Source organism: Rhodofomes roseus (assembly GCF_022264815.1).
Source record: "Rhodofomes roseus strain CIRM-BRFM 1785 chromosome Unknown C8Q71scaffold_13, whole genome shotgun sequence".
Lineage (NCBI taxonomy): Eukaryota > Fungi > Basidiomycota > Agaricomycetes > Polyporales > Fomitopsidaceae > Rhodofomes > Rhodofomes roseus.
The window spans coordinates 537,726-556,205 of record NW_025952969.1 but is presented as its reverse complement, the minus strand read 5'-3'; the positions used below and the strand labels follow the sequence as shown (position 1 = coordinate 556,205).

Genomic DNA, 18,480 nt, shown 5'->3' with positions numbered 1-18,480 from the left:
GCAAGCACTACCCATGTAGATGTGCCGCTCGGGATTACCTTCATTCCTCTCCCGTCACTACAACTTGAACGTTCTCGCCTATCATGGCCCATCTGACTTCAATAACGAGCAGATGAATCCGACGACTTTCCAGAGACCGGCTGTTCTCCTATATTGTTTGTATCGTTATCAGTAGTTCTGCTCAGGACCTTATGCGACTGTATCCCTACACGAATATAACAAAGCTCCCCACTTAGCGAATGCTTACCCTGCCTGAGGACATGGGAAACCAACTCATGAAGTCCCGTTGGGAGTGCATCATACAGTGATCAGCATGTCAGACATTTCTTGTGCTTCGTTTGCGGTGTTCCAGAGTAGGTTGCCCTCGGTAGTGTTGCTTCATATCAGCTTTATCGTCGTGTGATCCATCAGCGTGGTACGATATTACGTTGTCGGTCATGGCTCTACAGTATTGGTGGGTAAGTGGGGGTATGCGATCATACAATCCGGACAGTAACCGGAACAGACAAATCGACGACATAGTATGGGCCGCATCCTGCCCGGGGACTCGTTCTTCGATCCTATTCTTCATTCGGCTCAGGCTTCCAAACTTCATCTTCCAGAACCCCCGGAAGCCTCTCTCTCAGCACCGCGGCGACAACATGTCTGTCCCGAATATGCAAGAGGATTCCGCATTGCTGAAACACAAAGAGAGTGGAGAGAGTGACAAAAGTTATAGAAGCCCCCATCTCAAACCTGTGAAGCCGTGGACTCGGACGTTTTATGAATAGGAGCCAGACAAAGCTTGCGGCCCAAGCAGCGCCGTTGATTTGCCAAATGCGCTATCACGGTAGCGGTAAGCTCACACCTGTGAATTTTGGGCAGTAAGGCCACGTACGAAGTGTTTCTCAGTACGTTCTGCCCCTCCAAGATACAGGGTCGTTAAATCGATATCGCGCTGTGAAACATGCCGATGACGCAGATCCTCCCCCACGCCCGTACGCATCATATACATGACTGTTGACGATGTCCACACAGTTGCCGCGCGCATGGCGATCTTCTGCAGAATGCTGATGGCAGGTTCCTCTGCGACGCCTGCCGGACGTGTTATTGAGTGAACACGGCAGAATGAGTGTCGTACGGTACAGCATACCTTCTGGAGCTGGGCCTTCCCATGTGCGCGGTAATGAGAGCGCAGACGATACTAGTGCCCGCAAGCGTGGAAAGCTATGAGCATTTATTACGAGCTGATGGGCTTGCTTGATGGTACGAAAGGCTTCATCTGTCCTCTCTGCTGCTTCAGCTTACTTTTGACGTATCGTCCAGTAAGCAGTCGCCCCGAGGCCAAGGCTGATAACAAGAGGTTCGCAAATGTGGTCTCTGACAGTCAACTTCTCCCTAGCGAGTGCGGAGGTGGCAAATCGCGGAATGCGGCGTGCAATGAGCGGGCCTAGCGGGCACGAAGCGCCGAAGGCGAATGTGGCGACAGAGAGCGACATCCAGACGCACGGTGCGCGTTGCCGGGCTATGCGGCCAGTAAGCTCGTATGCTAATCCATCCCTCCAAATGGCGTACCACGTAACGGCCCGAATCGTTGTAGGTGGTGGCCTGAGGTCGGTCAACTCGAACATCACCGTTGGGCGGTACCTATGATTGCTGGATAATCGCCGCCGAGTCGGGAATGGAGACCGTCAAGCCAAGCAAGAGCGCAGACACTTGTGTTTTTATGAACAGGGGAGACTATCTGTAGGCTAGCTCGTTCCCGCGGACCGTGCCAAATCTTCCTTAAGGACGAGCCGACAAGACACGCCAGGCTCGGCCCACAATTAGTACGTAACTGAGATTGGGAGCCTATCTCCGCTCCGAGTGTCCAGAAGGTCCGACGCATGAGTCTCACAGTACTGTATCCCACGCACGCGTGCTGCCATGCACAGAGCAGAGATGCTATAGAACGGTATAGAGTTATACATGAGTGACGGAGCCACAGCCTGAGAATGAGGTAAGCAGACCTGGATACCCAGGAGATCGAATCGGTACGATACGCTCGGTGCTCCACTCACCACTGTCTCAATCCCAGTCAACGCCAAGGATTGAAATATGAAATATGAAATGTCTCGCCTGGCTCGCTCAGGCTTAGTGGATACAGTACGCAACTCGAATGGACATGCAACGTTGCATCGCGGCCGCAGTCTCATGCCTCACGTCCAAGCTGGCTGTTGACCTTATGCATTAGGGTTCAAACTCAAGCGCTCAAGACTTGCCGGGCCTGGGCCTGAGGCCTGAGTATTCAAAGAGTGCATATGTATCGCCATCTTGTCTCAATCCAGAGAGTAGTGGGGAGCCCCAAGGTCGTCTCTATTCGCATCGAAAGCGCAACAAACCTATTACATGCATGAAAGCGTAGGTACCATACTAGAAGTACAATGCGGCCCAGCGGCGCTGCGCACCCAGTCTAACCCATACCACCGCATAAGCTGGCGGTCAACAACCTCCGTGCGAGGCATCGCGCCTGCACAATAGGCTTTTGCGCGATGAGTAAACGTAGGTGGATCACTCATCGTCGAACGACCTCCTCGGCGCCGGCTTGTCATAGCCGCCGCTCCTGCGGGAGTCGCGGCCAAAGTCCCGAGAACCTCTGTCGAACCCTCGAGATTCTCTAGGCTGACCGTAGCTCCGCGAATCCCTGTCAGATCCTCGCGACTCTTTATCAAAGCCGCGCGACTCCCTGTTGCCACGGCCGATCCATGGTTGCTGGTTGGATAGTGACCTGCTGGAACGCCCGCGGGAAAACTGCGACGAGGCACCACCACCACCACCAAAGCCCGTCTTCCCGAGAAGGGAGGCCGAGATATGGGGCGGCTTCGGGAGACCCATCGCCTGCGTCGCCCACTTCTTGACACCCTCGAGGACGACCTCGCGCTGCACGCGCAGATCGGCCACACGCGGACCGTAGTACCCGAGGAGCGACATCAGAGTCTCCACGATCGCTTCCTCGTCGAGCCGGCCGTGCAGCTCCTTGATTTCATCTTGCATCGTCTCTAGCACCGGTGCGTACGGCTTCTGCGCGGCGTGGAAAAACTTGACGTCTAGCTCGCCGTTATCGTAACGCTGCGCGAGCTCTTGCACCTGCCTCACGAGCTCGTTCGACGTCACCGGCTTCAGCGGCATGTCTTGGAGCTTCCAGCTGACGTAGCCAGCCTCCCAAGGCATAAGCACGAGGTCGACGCGTCCGGACGTCGTATCCTTGCCACGGCCCGTGCGACCTGCACGGTGAATGTACGATTCAGCGGTGATGGGAATCCCGAGCTGGATGACGCGCGTGACCCCGGGGTAGTCGACGCCGCGGGCAGACACGTCCGAGCTGACGAGGACGGTGGGGTTCCGCGACGCCTCGCGGAACGCGGCGGCAGCCTTGTCGCGCGACGGCTGGCTAAGCTTTGAGTGCATCGGAGTGACTCTCGTCGATTTACCCGCAGGCAGCGTAGAAGCCAGGCTGTAGACAATCGTCGTGAAGAGCTGCGTCATTTTGGTCGTAGGGGCGAACACGAGGACCTTGGACTTTATGCCGTGCGTCAACTGGTCGTGGGCGAGGATGCGGAGGAGATGAGGGACGAAGTCGCCCTCGGACGGCACAACAGTATGGTATTGTGGGATGCTAGCATGGGTCGGAGGCGCCGCATCGTCGACACAGTTGATGTACGAGTGCTTCGCGTCAAGGTACTCACGGGCAATCTGTCGAATTGGGGGGGAAACCGTGGCAGAGAACATGAACGTCTGTCTCGATGGGGACTTTGGCAAATGCGAGACGATGGCGTCCAGGTCATCACGGAAACCCATGTCCAGAAGTGTGTCGGCCTCGTCCAGGATCAACTACAAGACAGGGTAGGTTACGATGAATGACAGCGAACAAGGGAGCGAGGAGATCACACACCATGTTCGTCCGCTTCAAGGCCTTACTGATATCAGGCTCGTTCTCCATAATATCCCGAATGCGACCCGGGGTCGCGACGACGATGTCCAGCCTGCCATTGTGCCAATCGTGCAACTGACTTCTCCTGCTAGCACCGCCGACGAAGAGCCTGACCTCGAAACCGCGGTGGTGGGAGCTGAGACGCAGCGCCTCGTTCGTAATCTGGGTCGCCAACTCGCGCGTAGGGCTGATGACGAGACAACCGGGAGTGCTTCGCGCGAAATGGCGCATCGCGCGTTCTTGCGTGTGCTGGTCCGCCGACGCCCCAGCGTCCGTCACCGCCTGTTCACCGTATGCCTTCATGGCCCGGATCCGAGCCTCGATAGCGGGCACCAGGAAAGCGAGGGTCTTACCAGTACCTGTTCGTGCTCTGACGAGCAGGTCGCGGGGATGCTCTGCGCCAGGTGCGTGGGGCTCAGCCAAACCGGGGAGAAGGGGAAGTACGGCGGCCTGCACCGGGGACATGCGCGTAAGCTCGAACGGTTTGCCGATGATCGCTTTCAGGGTGTTGGGCGAGACAACGTCCTGAAGAGTGGAGAACTCCGGTGTCTCAGAAGCCGCCTGGTGTGCCTCCACGTGTTGACTGAGAGCCTCCTCCGGGGCTGTCTGAGCAGCAGCAGTAGCAGCCCATCGCCGGATGGGTGTCTGTCTGAAGACACCTGCCACGACGGTCAAGCTCGAACCACCAGAGTGACGAGGACTGGACGTACCTCTCGCCGCGTGTACCCGTAAGGAGCCTTTGGCGGGTACCCGCACGGCCCTGGCGCACAATGTGGCCAACATATTGGTTCGGGAAGAAGAGGACAGCGGGGCTACCGAGCGCTACACGAATTTTCCTCTTATATAGACGCTCCACGTGACGCCTGGCGCCGGACAGCGCTTTTCCCACCGCGGCAAAGTTCAAACCAGCTTTTTGCAACTCCGAAATCTTCCGAAATACTAACCCGAACATTCTCAGAATAGATGCGTTTCAGCATGTTCACAGCATGTTCGACGGAAACATGCCTTTTCGAAGCCTGTTCGAAGCCTTTGAGTCTATTATGCAGAATTCAGAAAAGGTTCTCCGCGGGGGTCAAACTCGCAGTGTTGCTGTATATGACACGTATGATACTTACATCTATACATGCATGTACTGACTGTAAGCTCAAGTACTTCATTACATAACGTACGTAGTACTGATGTAGCAATCGTTTGCCAGCCGGTGCGGTTCGAATGTGGTTGAGTGAATCTCGCAGGGTGCCTCATCATATCATTGCCCAAACCTGCATCTTAGGCATAACCCAGAGCCATTCGCAGCTAGTTAAACGCGAGTGTGAGTATGATGCAGTTCGGTTCAGCTAAAGCCATGCGACTGCGCGATGTATACCAGTGATGGTAGGGTATTAACGGACGGCGTACAATACATCCTCTGCGTCCCATGAAGCCCCAATTACGCAGTAGCCCAGCCTCCCGGAGGCCCTCTGACAAGTCCAATCCTTGCCGCTAGTTGTCTAGCATGCATCGCCTGCAGGCGTTTCGAGCGCATAAACAAGACGACGAGTGCGACAGCCGCAATGACGGCGTTGCATGCGAGGAATTCGTAGAAGTCGCCGCGCTCCTTCGCAACGATGCGCCCGCAGGCCTCCCAAGCAGGGATCTCGCCCCCGTCGGGATCAGACTGGCCAGTGTCAGAGTCGGCGCCCGCGAAGGGCGGCGGTCCGCGGTCGAAGTCGTGTTCATCGCCACGGAAGGGTACTGGACCGGAGGCAGGGTGATATGCAGAAGAGGGTGTGCGAGGAGAGCAATGCATCAGTCGACGGTTGCCGAAGGGTTGGCAGAAGGGCTCGTTCAGCTGGAGGGCGTCAGTATTGACGAGGGCAACGACGTGCAGTCCGGACTCACCGCATCATTTGGACAAGGCTCACACGTTCCAAACGGTCGGCAGACGAGATCTGTCGTGTTACCGACCTCCTGAGTTACGGTAAGTTGAACAAGAGACGAGATGAAGAGCCTTCTAAGATGTGAGTCGCGGTAGCAAAGCTGACTGCTCCGACGTACCATAATTGCCAGGTCAGTCTCATATCAGCCCGCTAGCAATGCCCTTGATGTTCAGAATAGTGACGGACAGGCAGCACACATCGCGGTCCGCGACGTGTATAGTAGTAGGTTGGAAGGTTGTGAACGGCTCCCGCTGGCCATCAGTCCCGCGTTTGGCGCCGCGACTTGCTGCCGACTCGGGAACACAGCAGCTGTTTATATATTGAGTTCGCCGTTGTCCCGTTCTTCACATATAAAACCACCTATGAGGCTCTTGAAGCAATGTCAAAAGAGCTACGAAAAGACGGTTGCAGGTGAGCAGTTGAGAGCGTCTAGCGCAGACTCGGCGGCACAGGCCGTCGGACGTCCCTTCGCGCACTACGACCATCATCCCATCCTCTACGGCATACTTTCGAGTGCACATTGCTAACCCGCCTTTCGGCCATCGCCAATGTCTCGCAGAACAGCGGTCGTCGAGGACTTCGACGATGACACCGACCTCCCTCTCCCGAACAAGCCCCTGCCCAATACTGGCTTGCGCGGCGCCATCCTCACAGAGCTCTCAGACGACGCCGACTCAGACGACGACGTCCCCCCGTTGCGTGCCCCAACCGCTGGACCTGCATCACCCTCACAAACGCAATTCAAGGCCCCCGTGCCAGAGCATGGCTCGCGAGCGGTCACCGACATCACGCCCTACAAGAAGTGCGCCCGCCTTCGCTTTTTCCTCTTCGCATTGCTTATGTCCGTACCTCTGTCTCCTTCTGACTTCTCATTGCTGGAAGATGGACGTGTGTGTACCCAATATACATCGACGCGAAGCGACCCCACGGGACCGGCGAGCGACGCATCGCGCGCTCGAAGAGCCTCTGGTGGCCGCTGAGCAGAGACATCGCGGATGCCGCGAGCAGGCTCGGGCTTGGGACGCTGCACGAGATGAACAAGGCACACCCGCGCGACTGGGACAACCCCGGGAGGGTGCGTGTACAGTGGAAGAAGGATGGGCGGCTCGTCGACCCCAGCATCAGTACCAGTGCGTCTCCCCGCTTGCTCCCCCTAGCGCACCCTTCACGCGTTTCGTCCCCCAGAGAAACAGCTGCTCGAGAAGATAGCAAACCAAATCCAGCTCGTCAAGCCTGACAACGTGCCCAAGGCGCCCTACACGACATCCACGACGGAGTCGGCGACGCCAGAACCTGCGCCAACACCCACACCCTACAAGGGCAAGCAGCCCGCGTCCGGCAAGCCTTCCAAGGCTACGAACTCTTCGAATGTCTCCATTAGCACCTCGAAGCCACCCTCGCAGACGAAGGGCCGCCCGAAGCCACCCAGCCCGCCGCTGCCGCACCCACCGCTGACGAGCCAGGTCTCACCATACTCACCCGCGCTGCCGAGCGGTGTGCTGATAGAGACGATCAAGGCTGGTATGAACACGCAGGAGGGCGCGCCCGCAGTAAGCGGTGGCGGCGGAGGAGGGAAGGGCAAGCGGAAGGTCGTGAGGGTGAGAGGATGAGTTGCTCTGGATGTCAAGAGACGGTTGTACTGCTCATGTATTGTCGCTGTAGCAGGATCGTGGATCAATTAAAGCTTGCCTTGTTTCAACAGCACATCAATGGTATCTCGGCAGCCCGTAGCTTTGGTGAATTTCGAAGACTATGCTACAGACTAGCGATATATGAACAAATAAGCAAGCCCGTCCCTGCAGGCAATCCTGGTATCCCCTCCCTGCGTATCCATGATTCTGTGGGCTCCTAACTTTCAAGCCGAAGCTTGGACGCTCTCATCAGCATCCCTACTTCTGTCCGTGCTCTGCTGCCTGGCGCTGCATCGCTCTTTGCCTCTCGGCAATTGCTTCCTTCAGCTTTTCAATCTGCCGCGTGAATAGCGTGACCGTCTGCAGGTCGATGATGAAGCGGGGGCTCTCCGACGCAAGATATAGCTTTTGCTGCTTCACGACCGCGTTCTACCGGTACCACATCAGGACACAGAAATCTCGGATAGGGGGAGGGACCTACGGCAGTGACGAGCTGCTTGATCGTGTCCTCCGCCATCCAACAAGCATATAGCGGCAGGAGCGGCTCCATCTCTGCGATGTGTGTCCACAGCACGTTGTACATCCCGCGGTACTCAGACTCCTCCTCTGGCGGTACATCCATGAGGGGTATATGCGACAGGCCTACAGTTTTCGTCAGTATTCCTCGTCCTGAAGCTATCCGGAGCATATACTCACGTGCCAGAACGGCTTTTTGCACCCAGTTGACGTACATGGTTCCGTGACGGAGATCCACGTCGCTGGGCCGGCCCTTGACGTTCGGTTTGGAAACGGGGCCGGCCAGCTCTCCTCTTTGCTGAGAAGCGGTCGTCTCGCGGTACTCGCTCGGGCAAAAGTCAAGTACCGCGCTTGCGGACGGCGATCGCCTGTGCAGCTGGTGCGGCGACACCGTCGTCGGTTGACGAACAGCTGGATCGGTGACAGCGAAGTCAGTGCTGGAGCCTCTGGACCGTACAAGCTTTGAAACATACCGAGCGCGGCGCGCCGCTGGGCTACCTGGACCTGAGCTTGGACCTGCGTCATGCGCGATCGGATGCCAACATCAGAAGCCCGAGCCTTACCAGCGGCGCGAGTGCTGAAGGTAGGTTGCGCAGGCGTCGACATCATCTTTGGTTAGTGTCTTTCGTCGAAGAGCGGGGGCGGGGGCAGTAGGATTGCTTGGGCCCGGGAGTATCGGTGCTCGGAGATTGGGTTCCTTGGCCCTATCCCTCGTCGAGAGGCTGATTTATACGCACTGGGAGCTCCTCCTGGCTCGCAGCCGCCCCTCCATGCTTCTAATGCGCCCCAGGGCATGCGGCACGCCGCCCGCCCAAATCCGGCGTGCAGCCTTTTGTGCGTGCTCTAGGCTGTATGTCGCGCGCATTGTGAGACGCGTCCGGGCGAGATATGATGGGCAGCGTGCGCAGACATCAATGTACCAACAATGACGGGCGTCCGCGAAGGCTAATTGTCCGGCTCCGCGCGAGGGAACGGGTAATTGTTGGGTGGACGTCTATTGTGTGGCCATAATTGTCTAGCGTCGGTGCTCTGTAGCGCCTGAGGTAGTCAGTGGGATTCATATGGAAGGCCAGGACGAGGACATGATAGTCATAGCAACCGTATGCATACATGGTGGGAGAAGAGGGAGAATGACTCCGAGGCATCATCATACCATGCACTAGGTGTTCTGCTTGTACGGCATGGGTCAGGTGGTGAGCTCTTGCAGTACGGCCGTGACAACACAATCTCACTAGCAGAGTTCAACCCGTTGACTTCAGTCCTCAAACAAAGTAGGTCGGAAGTGTCGCCTGCATGTGTGGTTCTTTGTACGCACGCCGGGTCGGGAGCGTTGAGTAGACACGCGGAGTGGTGTCGCTCACCTCCGAGGGACGCCTCGAGGATCTACGTGTCTCCTTGATGTCTCCTGACTTGGTATTGCCAATGGTACGTCCGAACGTCTATTTGTTTGTGGCCTCAACGCACAAGAGTCACAGGGTGTCATATGCACTCGATCCCTGTGAGTGACATTCGTAGGCTCAAGGTCAAGGTCAGGAGCACTGACATTTGACCGAAGGCGGCAATTGCTAGCAATGAATAGATATAGAGCCACTATACCCTCCAGATGCAGTCCAGACAGAGCACGATAAGAAATCGCACTCCATGAAGGCAGACTGCAAACTACCCTCGTCGATCTCGAGGCCTTCTAACCTATCTATCATACATTGTTACATACATACTTACCCATGTCAGTAATCACTGTGACTACTTTCCCACGCATAGTAAAGCAACCTATTACTCACAGAGTTCACTGGCAGCAAGGAACGGCCTCAGCCCGCTGGCTGGCGCGTCCCTTCGGCTCGAGGTGCACCATGGCAATTCTTAACCGTTTCCCGTTGGTTTGCCCAAATCGGATTCGACCAGATAAGAGGGTGCCGATAGCTCCTGTGCCAGCCGTACTTTCGCCGAGGCAGCAATTGGTGTGCGGCCCGACGATGCGGACGGATGTGCGAGATGAAAGTACACCCTTCCCCGCGATACTCATCAGCATACAGCGTGCAGACTCTGCTCAAGCTGAGACTCTACAGCCAGTGTGAGCAGTGGCCATTGACTACAGCCAGATGTCGGCACAGATGAAAGCAGTCCAATATGAATCGGTACGTGACCCGCGATGTCTACATTGTGCATCACCATCATAACGATACATTCTTTGGACTGTGGAGTAGCCCCGCAATTTCACGCTCACAGAGGTGCCGATTCCAAAGCCAGGAGATGATGAGGTGTTGTTGAAAGGTGCGTGCATCCGCGTGTGCATCCTTATTATTGCGGCTGATCAGTGACCCATGTGTGTGCATGAACAGTTACATGCTGCGGTACGGGACATACCAGCCACTGGTAGCACGCGAGTAGCTATGCTAATGCTCACTCGCTACCAGGTGTATGCGGAACAGATGGCCATGTACACGAAGGAGAATTCATCGCGTCTTTCCCGGTAAGACCTGGTGCAACTCACCGTTCGCCATATCGCTGACGTCGCCTTCATATACAGCTGATCCCGGGACATGAAGTCGTTGGCGTCATAGCAGAAATTGGGAAGAACGTCAAAGGTTTCGCAAAGGGCGACCGGTGTGTTGCAGATCCTGGCGTCACTGTGAGTTCGTGATATATGTATCTAGTATTTCAGTCAGCTGAACATCGCACTAGTGCGGCTCCTGCTTCTATTGTCGGCGCGGAGAGACTCTGCTCTGCGAGAACTTCCAGGGCAAGGGCGTCAGCGCGACCCAGCCAGGGGGCTTCAGCGAGTACATCACTTTGTACGTCTGCCATGCATTGCATGTTCGACGCCGTCCCCATATCATCTGTTCACCCCATAGCTCTGCCCACAAGGTCTACAAGATCTACAACCTCACCGATGAAGAGGCCACCCTGATCGAGCCTGCGGCGTGCGCCATCCATGGGATGGACAAGCTCGAGACGGCGGTGGGCATCGATGCCCTGGTCATCGGTGCCGGCCCGACCGGCCTTGTCCTTGCGCAGCTCCTCAAGCTCAACGGCGCGACCAAAGTCGTCATCGCGGCGAACAAGGGTATCAAGACCGAGATAGCGAAGCAGCTCGACGCAGGCGACGAATACATCGAGCTCGATCGGGTCAACCCCGAGACACAGTGGGCTCAGCTCAAACAGGACAATCCGTACGGCTTCGACGTTGTTGTGAGTGGCCCCTGTGTCAAGCCAGGCGGTGGCTCGCGCTACCTTGCTGACTAGGACGGATTTGTACAATGTAGGTGGAGGCGACGGGGTCGGAGAAGATCGCGAACGAAGCAATCAACTACGTCCGCCGCGGCGGGAAGCTGATGATCTACGGCGTGTACGACAACGCCGCGCGCGTGCGCTGGCCGCCCTCGAAGATATTCGGCGACGAAATCCAGATCATTGGGTCCTTCGCGCAAACGTATTGCTTCCCCCGGGCGGTGCAGTACCTCGATAGCGGCAAGATCCGCGTGAAGGGGATGGTACGTCTCCGTTGTGGCCCTATGCGTTGGCCATAGTAACCTCGACGATACACAGGTGACGGACGTGTTCACCATCGCGGAGTACGAGCAGGCGCTGGCAAAGATGCATAGTCGCGGAGCGCTGAAGATTGCTGTCAAACCCAGCTGAACTTGTCAAGCCACTCGATAGATAATCCCTCGTAGATTGGGGCATCGCGATATTGCTGCGGTGACAGTCGGCATGAACGTCAACGAGGTGGGCTCTGAGTGGACAGTAGTATCAATGATGGATACCTTATTAGCGCGAAGTTCTGGTGTTTCCCGCTCCCGTCGCACTCAACTCCGCAACGAGAAGCTTACCCGCGAAGGACATTGACGCTTCTGCGTATACGTCCCCGTGTGAAGTTGCACTTGAGAAATCAGCGACTAGTGAGCATACGTATGCATGTGAAGATTTCTGCTTACCGTCGCGCAACAAAGAGGTCGCGCTAAGAGGCCTAAGGTGGGGGATCAATAATCGCGGAGCCGGCGCGGACTGTGAGGCAGCACATGATAAACAGTACATTGACGCTAACACGACAAGAGGAGTCTACCTAATGATACGCCACTGCGCAACATCCCGTGAACGCAACAAGATAAGCAGCTACAAATTTGGTCGTTACAAATAGCAGAATATACACTAAGGCACAATGGGCTGCGCGATGCCCTATAGGGCCGAGCAAGGATGAGCGGGCGCGGAGAGGAGAGGTAGCACGGGCGGAGGCTAATTCGCTTCGCTCGAACGCAGCTCGTCCTCCTGCATTTTCGTATCAGGGGTGAATGTGACGGTAGACACCTCTGGCCTGCCCGCGGAAACGGAGGGGAAGGGGTCTGAGTTGCGTTTATGCTTGGCAGGTGAGGGGAGCTCCCCGCCGCGCGTGACGTCCTCGTCGAACTCTCTATCAACCCCACGGCTGCGACCCAGGGCATTCGCGGTGAGCAGAATCGCAGGAGCGTCGGTGAAACGGAGCGATGTGACCTGCGACCTGCGACGGGGCGTACTTGTCGAGTAGTCGGACCAACCGCCGGACTCGAGGTCCTCGCCGTACCGGAGAAGGCGCACGAGCCAGGTGACGAGCACAGCGAGGTTACAGATGATCAAGGATACAGCGGCCTGCGGTACCAAGTTAGAAGGACAGCAAGGAGTGAGGCCGGGTACACACCTCGACGTGAGCAGCGATGGCCTCAGCATCACGATTTGGGCTAAGCTCAAATGCTGTGTGGACGATGCTGACAACGGACGTAATCATGCTTGCAGAGAAGATGGCCACGAGGAGCTTCCGTGTGGTGGAGGAGATGCCTATGTCCCAGAGGAGCCGGATGGGCAGGGCAACGAGGATCGAGTCCGCAATGATATCGGCTATGCGAGCACAAGGTGAGCAATGCCCAAGGATAAGGGACGACGAGGGAGCAACGCACTGGCGAGCTCGACACCGCCCACAGATTCGCCGAGAACACACTGCACATTCGGCTTGGACTGCCAAGCATTATTGTGCACGCAGATGTACAGTTTCTGCGCGAGCACGACAATCCACATGATTAGGAACAGCACCGAACAGACGTAGGAATATTGTCGTAGGTTCATTAAGCGCGGGATAATTCGCATGACGGAAAACAGAATGCTCATGCGCGCGGACCTACAGGGTGGACCATATCATCCACTGCGCTCAGACGAAGCGAGGTAGATGGGAAGACGAACCATAGGACGCAGGTAAAGCAGGAGTTGAGCATAAAGTAACCCATAACACGCTTGTGGATCGGCAGGCTCACGTCCGAGCGCATCCATGCTCCCGCGAGCAGGAAAATGACTGCGAGGAGCGAGAAGGCTGCCCAAGCGTCATCGAGGCCGAGGTGTCTCCTGGATGCGCGGTAGTATAGCCGAAGTGTAGTTGCTACAATCGCCGTACATTCGCAGACCGTGGCCACGACTACCTGCGTCAGCAGAAATCGCGCAAGTGCAAGGACCGCAGGTGCTTACTCCGGATGGTTGTAACGAATGACATGCAGGCGGACACGCCGCTAGCCTTGAGTGTGAGGAGGGGACGACGCCTGCGCGAGCTCTAGATAAGCTGGGGCTTCTGAGGGGTGGAAAAGAGAGGCTGGACGGGGCGCGTCGCATCATATGTAATGGTAGGTAGGCAAGGGTGCTCCTTGGGAGCTCCGCTGGACGAAACTGGTCGCATACAATCGACAAATTCTCATTGCGTCGCTCCTGGCGGGATCTCAGATGAGGCTCGAGCTGCAAGAGGATCAGCCTGATTTGGACTAGCCTTGTCTGCTCCATTCATCGCACGGCATCCTCCTGTCATGCAAACCGAACGAATATTTTCACCATCCGCAACGCCCTCTGAATCCGGTACATAAACTTTCGTATTGCAGTGAGTGTTTGACTGAAACGGCCCATTGTGATATGTGCAGCCACCGACGTTGAGAAGCTGATTGAAGTGAAGTCTGCCAGAACTGCTGAATATATTTGTCACAGTGCAGCCATTGGAATGTCATGCCAGCGAAGTATCATCTTGCTATCACCCAGCATTCCCTCCGAGACGAATACAAATGAGTCCGCGCACGACCGGAACCGAACCACATTGGACGGGCCAATCAAAATGACAGGCTGATGACGGCCGCCACACTGATTCTCCACACGGCGGTCGATATACGACTTCATTGGGCAGCACGGACGATACCGGCCAGTCACTCGGGCAGTACGTACAAACGAGGGTGCATAGTGTAGGCTTGGCTTCTGCAGGGCAGCTAGAACGAGTGGATTCTGAAGCTGAAGCCTGAAGGATAAACCAAGCCGCACGTACTTGTGCACTTCAGACGCCGAGCTTCTGGACTTTCTGGGCCATGTGCACCTAACGGAGCACACAAAGGTTGCATCCTCAACTTGCATGTGGATTGTACGAAGGCTGAGGAGACCCGCTGCCAATCTCCGAGCGTATGTCGAACTGAGCCGATCATCGCTATCGCACATATGACGAGGGCATCGCGGAGCCGGCGGGACCGGGAGAACTCTCAGAAACCCCTTGCAGTCATGAACAAAACGTACACTTCTTGAACTTCGATACCGAACGGTACGACGTGGTTGTCGCAGGCATGGGGACGTTGGCTCTATACAGGGTTGTCGTCCATGTCGACATCGGCTGCCTGTTCTTCGGCCTGTTCGACGCTGATGTGCCCAGCGGGTCGCCATACGTTGCCCGCGGTCATCTTCCAAAGACGCACACGCCCGTCATTCCCTGCAGAAGAGAGGACGGTGCTGAAGATCGCGGAGTCAGTCATTCACGCTGTATAAAATCTGACGCTTCATCGGATTGCACGTACCCTGTGATGTTCCATTCGACACGCCCTACGCCTGACCTAGAACAGAAACAGTACATAGCATGAAAAATGAATAACTCCAATCAGAGATGAACGCCAGCACGCACTTGTGGTCGTCAAAATCAGCTACTACAGCAGCAGACCACCGTGTATCAGACGCATCTGTGCCGTCGGTGTCCCCGCCGTCCTCCAATGTAGGCGGCTTCACGCGCCATATCCGTACGTGGCCATCGCGGCCCCCGGTGGCGACGAGGTGGTAGGAGCGGCCGCATGATGGGGCCCACGAAACGGCTGTGATCGCGTATGGCTGAGGCGCATCACCGTCACCCGGTGATGCTATTCCTCGTGCGGCGCCGTCGCCTGGCGGGCGTGGCGCAGGCGTCGGATCAAGCGTGAGGATGGTTGATGGAGTCCGAGCGGCAGAGAGTTGGATGATCTGCAAGGCGCGTTTAGCTCCTTGCCAGACGGGCAGATAGCGCACTACATACTTTGACGAGGCCGTTGATCCCGCTCGCCGCCGCTATGATCTCTCCCCAATATCGGTCTTTACACCATGATATGCACCACCCTCCGTCCGCCTAGCAAAGGGGTCAACATTGGAATGACTGAATAAGTTGCAGACACACTCACTTCTCTATAACCGAGCCCTGGTCTGCTGGGCAGCTGGCTTTGCTGCTGTGCGGCATGGGCTGCGAGTGAGACACTGGCCCCGTCGAGCGTTGCAGACGGTTGCGTCGGTGTAGTCAGAGTGACAGTCGGCGCGATCGAGCGCGGTGCAGACGCTGACGGCAGGGCCGTCACGTCCACCTCCTCCAACAGCTGCCATGTCGCGAGCGACGGCTGCTCCAAGCATTCATACACACGCAGGTGGTTGTCGGACGATATTGTCGCCTAGTGTCGCACCTAGCCCTGTCAGCGACCGCGCGATACATCGGCCTCTGACACGCACCAGTTTCAACCCAAAGTGATGCGGCGCGAACTCAACGGCGCGCACAGTCCCCTTCGCGTCTACGAGCATCGCCCGCTCTATCCATCGCGACCCGCTCGAGGGGCCCGCGCCTCCGTTCAGCTGCGGTCCGTCGCCGTCGCCGGGATTGGCTTGCTCCCATACCTTGACAGTTCGGTCGAACGACCCGGAGGCGATCACTGTGCCAAATTCTGGGTGTGCCCAGCTGACTTTGGAGATACAGGCGTCGTGGGCCTGTGGGTATTAAGATGAAGACGCGTTCGGCGTGTTCAGTTACATAGGACAATGAGACGCGTACCTTCCAATCATCTTCCACACTCCAAGTCCCGCTATTCTCGTCGAGTCTCCAGATTTTGATTCTTAGACAGCACAAGCGCGTCAATATGTTCCTCTTCGAGCGGAAGTAAAGCAAGTAGATCTGACCTTTGGTCGAGACTGCACGTCGCGAGGCGAAGACCGTAGAAGTCGTAGGACGCGTCCGTGACGAGGTCGCTGTGAGCATTCGGTATGAGGCCCGTCTGCATCATCTTGTGAGCCTTCCAGGAGTTGACAGTGGAAGACGAGAAGAGACACGCGAATACAAGCTAGGACAGCCCGACAAAGTGGCCTGCTGCCACAGCAAATAAGCGCCAACCTCGTTGAACCCGAACCACCATCGTCCCATGACTGCCTTATAGAATGCCTCACGTTGAGAACAATCTCTCAAGCGACTCTTAAGACTAACTCCCTTTCGCTGTGGATGCCACCGATGTCCTTGCGAGTCACATTGTCACAGATCAGCACTCGTGCCCACCGCATCACTTTGAGCAACATGACCTTCCTCCGTGGTCGTGCTTGTCAAGCGAACGATGCCAGATCAAAAACAGGAATCTTCTGCAGCAGCATATCGACTTTCAGGTATGCTCCTTTATTGCCCGTGTTCCTGACATTCTGCCTTTCTCGATTCACTTGCAATGAAAGAAATCGTTCCGTTTGTATTGATACAAGTAACCTATCTAACGACCAACTATCGATACAGAGCTGTACATCATAATGGAGATGAATAACGATTAACCAAGGAGTGCGAATAGTGTGTGGGCGCAAGCCGGTGCGTATGTCACCAGGGAGTGTGAGGTATCGAGTGTGCAGGAGCGTGTCAATGTGGGCCTCCTGGGCGTGATCCGAAGTTGCGTGGGTCGAAGGAGCGGGAATGTCGGTCGGTCGGTCGATGGTCCGTCAGTTGCCAACGGACGGGCGACAGCGGGTGGGTGCGAGCGAGTGTGCAAGAGTTGGTATGGATGGTGATGCGGAGGTCAGCGAGTGGGGACGTCCGACGGATACGTGTCGCGACGCGGGTAGAGGACTGATCACAATGTGGAGGTCATGATGTAGGTGGGTTCACGTCCTCATGACGAGGACCGCAATGGCGACGATGGCGGAGATGAGGAGTGCGAGGGCGGAGAAGGCAATGAGGCAGCGCTTTGCCCACTTCAATTCGGTGCGTCGCATGGACTGGATGAGTTGCTCTCTCTCCGCCTCGGTCTTGGTAAGCTCCCAGTCCTCTGGTGCACGCAGAGGGGAGATGAGGATGAGGGACCCAGCGATCCAGAAGAGTGGGAACACTGGAGAGTGCCCCGTCAGCGGCAAGGTCAATCATGTATGGGGGAAGATGTACTCACAGAAACCGAACTTGAACAGATACATCGCGAGCGTTGGGTGCTCGCCGTACCGACTGTACGCAGGCGGCTCCGACGACGAGTACGGCGGCGGCGCGTCGTCGAAGTGGACGGGCAAACCGACCGCGTCATGGCGGCTGTCCTGCGTGCCGCGTGGGATGAAGGACGGGGAAGTAACGCCGAAGAAGTCGTCGATGGGGTTCGAACCTTCCTCAAGGGAGGAGCGAGCACGAGCGGTGTGAGTAAGTGCTGCTGGAGGAGTGGGAAGCCGGACGTGGTTACGGAGGCTCTGGGACTCGAGATCGCGCTCCTGCGCTGCGCTCCAGGTGCTGAAGGTAGCTGGAATGAGGAAGGCAGTGGAGGTCGAGCTGCGAGCAGACATGATGGCAAAGTTTAGAGATACGAGGCGGATGGTGCAGACGATGCAGACGACTTGAGAGTCGGGGGATGATAGTGAACTGCAGCGGGGTGAGCAGGCTATATATCCCTGAGCCTGCTTCGGCTATCGCTTACCTCGGCAATGGATTGGCCTTCGAAACCAATCATGTCAATTCCCGCCCACGACAGACGATGGAAATCGACGTACGCCTGCGCGGACCCACACCCATTTGTGGCCATCCAAAAAGAGCAAGTATTTGTGGACCCACAAACGCCCACCCCATATATCCTCCAGGAATGGCCACTCCTCACTACCAGAACCCGCTGTGCCGGGACCTTCGGCTCTTCGAAGCCTAGATTTCGCCGCCGTGTACGACTAGTCCCCTAGGTACCTATATATACTACCTAAGTTTTCAATGTCAAACGTTGAGCAACAACTTGAGCTTGAACGCTTCAAGACCCACTGTCTGTTAGATTGACTTATAATAGCACGCCCGCTATAACCTCCATCTCTGGTAGTATATCGGTTAGTACACGCGCCTGTCATCAGTCGGCTTCACCAGCCTGCCTGTGTGCGCGCGAAAGCGGGGTTCGACTCCCCGCCAGAGAGATCTTTTTGAGGCTCGTAGTAC

The 18,480-nt window shown here is 56.5% G+C and overlaps 9 protein-coding genes and 1 non-coding gene across 10 annotated transcripts; 3 read left to right on the top strand and 7 right to left on the bottom strand.

The window, feature by feature from the left end:
- Positions 1-394: 394 nt before the first annotated feature.
- On the bottom strand, positions 395-1,323 carry C8Q71DRAFT_112216 (uncharacterized protein). Its single transcript, XM_047916334.1, has 3 exons — positions 1,133-1,323; positions 878-1,074; positions 395-821 (listed from the first exon to the last, which is right to left on the bottom strand). Exons 2-3 carry the CDS (start codon positions 1,028-1,030, stop codon positions 561-563), a joined length of 414 nt encoding a protein of 137 aa, XP_047777725.1. The 5' UTR covers positions 1,031-1,074; positions 1,133-1,323; the 3' UTR covers positions 395-560.
- Positions 1,324-2,310: 987 nt separating this feature from the next.
- On the bottom strand, positions 2,311-4,754 carry C8Q71DRAFT_765040 (P-loop containing nucleoside triphosphate hydrolase protein). Its single transcript, XM_047924103.1, has 2 exons — positions 3,911-4,754; positions 2,311-3,849 (listed from the first exon to the last, which is right to left on the bottom strand). Exons 1-2 carry the CDS (start codon positions 4,730-4,732, stop codon positions 2,530-2,532), a joined length of 2,142 nt encoding a protein of 713 aa, XP_047777724.1. The 5' UTR covers positions 4,733-4,754; the 3' UTR covers positions 2,311-2,529.
- A 624-nt stretch (positions 4,755-5,378) lies between these two features.
- Positions 5,379-6,009, bottom strand: C8Q71DRAFT_797491 (uncharacterized protein; the record flags this gene model as incomplete). The annotated part of the gene is made up of 3 exons (XM_047925753.1): positions 5,379-5,780; positions 5,831-5,939; positions 5,987-6,009. The coding sequence occupies 3 exons, from the start codon at positions 6,007-6,009 to the stop codon at positions 5,379-5,381; spliced, it is 534 nt and encodes a 177-aa protein (XP_047777723.1).
- A 246-nt stretch (positions 6,010-6,255) lies between these two features.
- C8Q71DRAFT_765033 (signal recognition particle SRP19 subunit) lies at positions 6,256-7,572 on the top strand. Its single transcript, XM_047924102.1, has 3 exons — positions 6,256-6,670; positions 6,751-6,998; positions 7,054-7,572. Exons 1-3 carry the CDS (start codon positions 6,417-6,419, stop codon positions 7,476-7,478), a joined length of 927 nt encoding a protein of 308 aa, XP_047777722.1. The 5' UTR covers positions 6,256-6,416; the 3' UTR covers positions 7,479-7,572.
- A 166-nt stretch (positions 7,573-7,738) lies between these two features.
- Positions 7,739-8,870, bottom strand: C8Q71DRAFT_111899 (uncharacterized protein). The gene is made up of 4 exons (XM_047916332.1): positions 8,489-8,870; positions 8,196-8,426; positions 7,981-8,141; positions 7,739-7,928 (listed from the first exon to the last, which is right to left on the bottom strand). The coding sequence occupies exons 1-4, from the start codon at positions 8,622-8,624 to the stop codon at positions 7,758-7,760; spliced, it is 699 nt and encodes a 232-aa protein (XP_047777721.1). The 5' UTR covers positions 8,625-8,870; the 3' UTR covers positions 7,739-7,757.
- Positions 8,871-9,670: 800 nt separating this feature from the next.
- C8Q71DRAFT_111803 (NADP+-dependent D-mannitol dehydrogenase) lies at positions 9,671-11,924 on the top strand. The gene is made up of 10 exons (XM_047916331.1): positions 9,671-9,741; positions 9,816-10,150; positions 10,220-10,286; positions 10,355-10,366; positions 10,430-10,485; positions 10,543-10,644; positions 10,698-10,807; positions 10,868-11,204; positions 11,279-11,506; positions 11,562-11,924. The coding sequence occupies exons 2-10, from the start codon at positions 10,115-10,117 to the stop codon at positions 11,652-11,654; spliced, it is 1,041 nt and encodes a 346-aa protein (XP_047777720.1). The 5' UTR covers positions 9,671-9,741; positions 9,816-10,114; the 3' UTR covers positions 11,655-11,924.
- A 225-nt stretch (positions 11,925-12,149) lies between these two features.
- On the bottom strand, positions 12,150-13,763 carry C8Q71DRAFT_111990 (uncharacterized protein). The gene is made up of 5 exons (XM_047916333.1): positions 13,503-13,763; positions 13,224-13,452; positions 12,944-13,161; positions 12,688-12,884; positions 12,150-12,638 (listed from the first exon to the last, which is right to left on the bottom strand). Exons 1-5 carry the CDS (start codon positions 13,525-13,527, stop codon positions 12,249-12,251), a joined length of 1,059 nt encoding a protein of 352 aa, XP_047777719.1. The 5' UTR covers positions 13,528-13,763; the 3' UTR covers positions 12,150-12,248.
- An 875-nt stretch (positions 13,764-14,638) lies between these two features.
- C8Q71DRAFT_710232 (WD40 repeat-like protein) lies at positions 14,639-16,342 on the bottom strand (the record flags this gene model as incomplete). Its single annotated transcript, XM_047920726.1, has 8 exons — positions 14,639-14,786; positions 14,852-14,887; positions 14,956-15,284; positions 15,337-15,426; positions 15,479-15,739; positions 15,798-16,049; positions 16,114-16,174; positions 16,239-16,342. The coding sequence occupies 8 exons, from the start codon at positions 16,340-16,342 to the stop codon at positions 14,639-14,641; spliced, it is 1,281 nt and encodes a 426-aa protein (XP_047777718.1).
- A 547-nt stretch (positions 16,343-16,889) lies between these two features.
- C8Q71DRAFT_765005 (uncharacterized protein) lies at positions 16,890-18,289 on the bottom strand. Its single transcript, XM_047924101.1, has 3 exons — positions 18,057-18,289; positions 17,474-18,000; positions 16,890-17,416 (listed from the first exon to the last, which is right to left on the bottom strand). The coding sequence occupies exons 2-3, from the start codon at positions 17,850-17,852 to the stop codon at positions 17,193-17,195; spliced, it is 603 nt and encodes a 200-aa protein (XP_047777717.1). The 5' UTR covers positions 17,853-18,000; positions 18,057-18,289; the 3' UTR covers positions 16,890-17,192.
- A 68-nt stretch (positions 18,290-18,357) lies between these two features.
- On the top strand, positions 18,358-18,458 carry C8Q71DRAFT_t95. Its single transcript has one exon. It is a non-coding gene; the product is annotated as a tRNA-Asp (tRNA).
- The last annotated feature ends 22 nt before the right edge of the window (positions 18,459-18,480 follow it).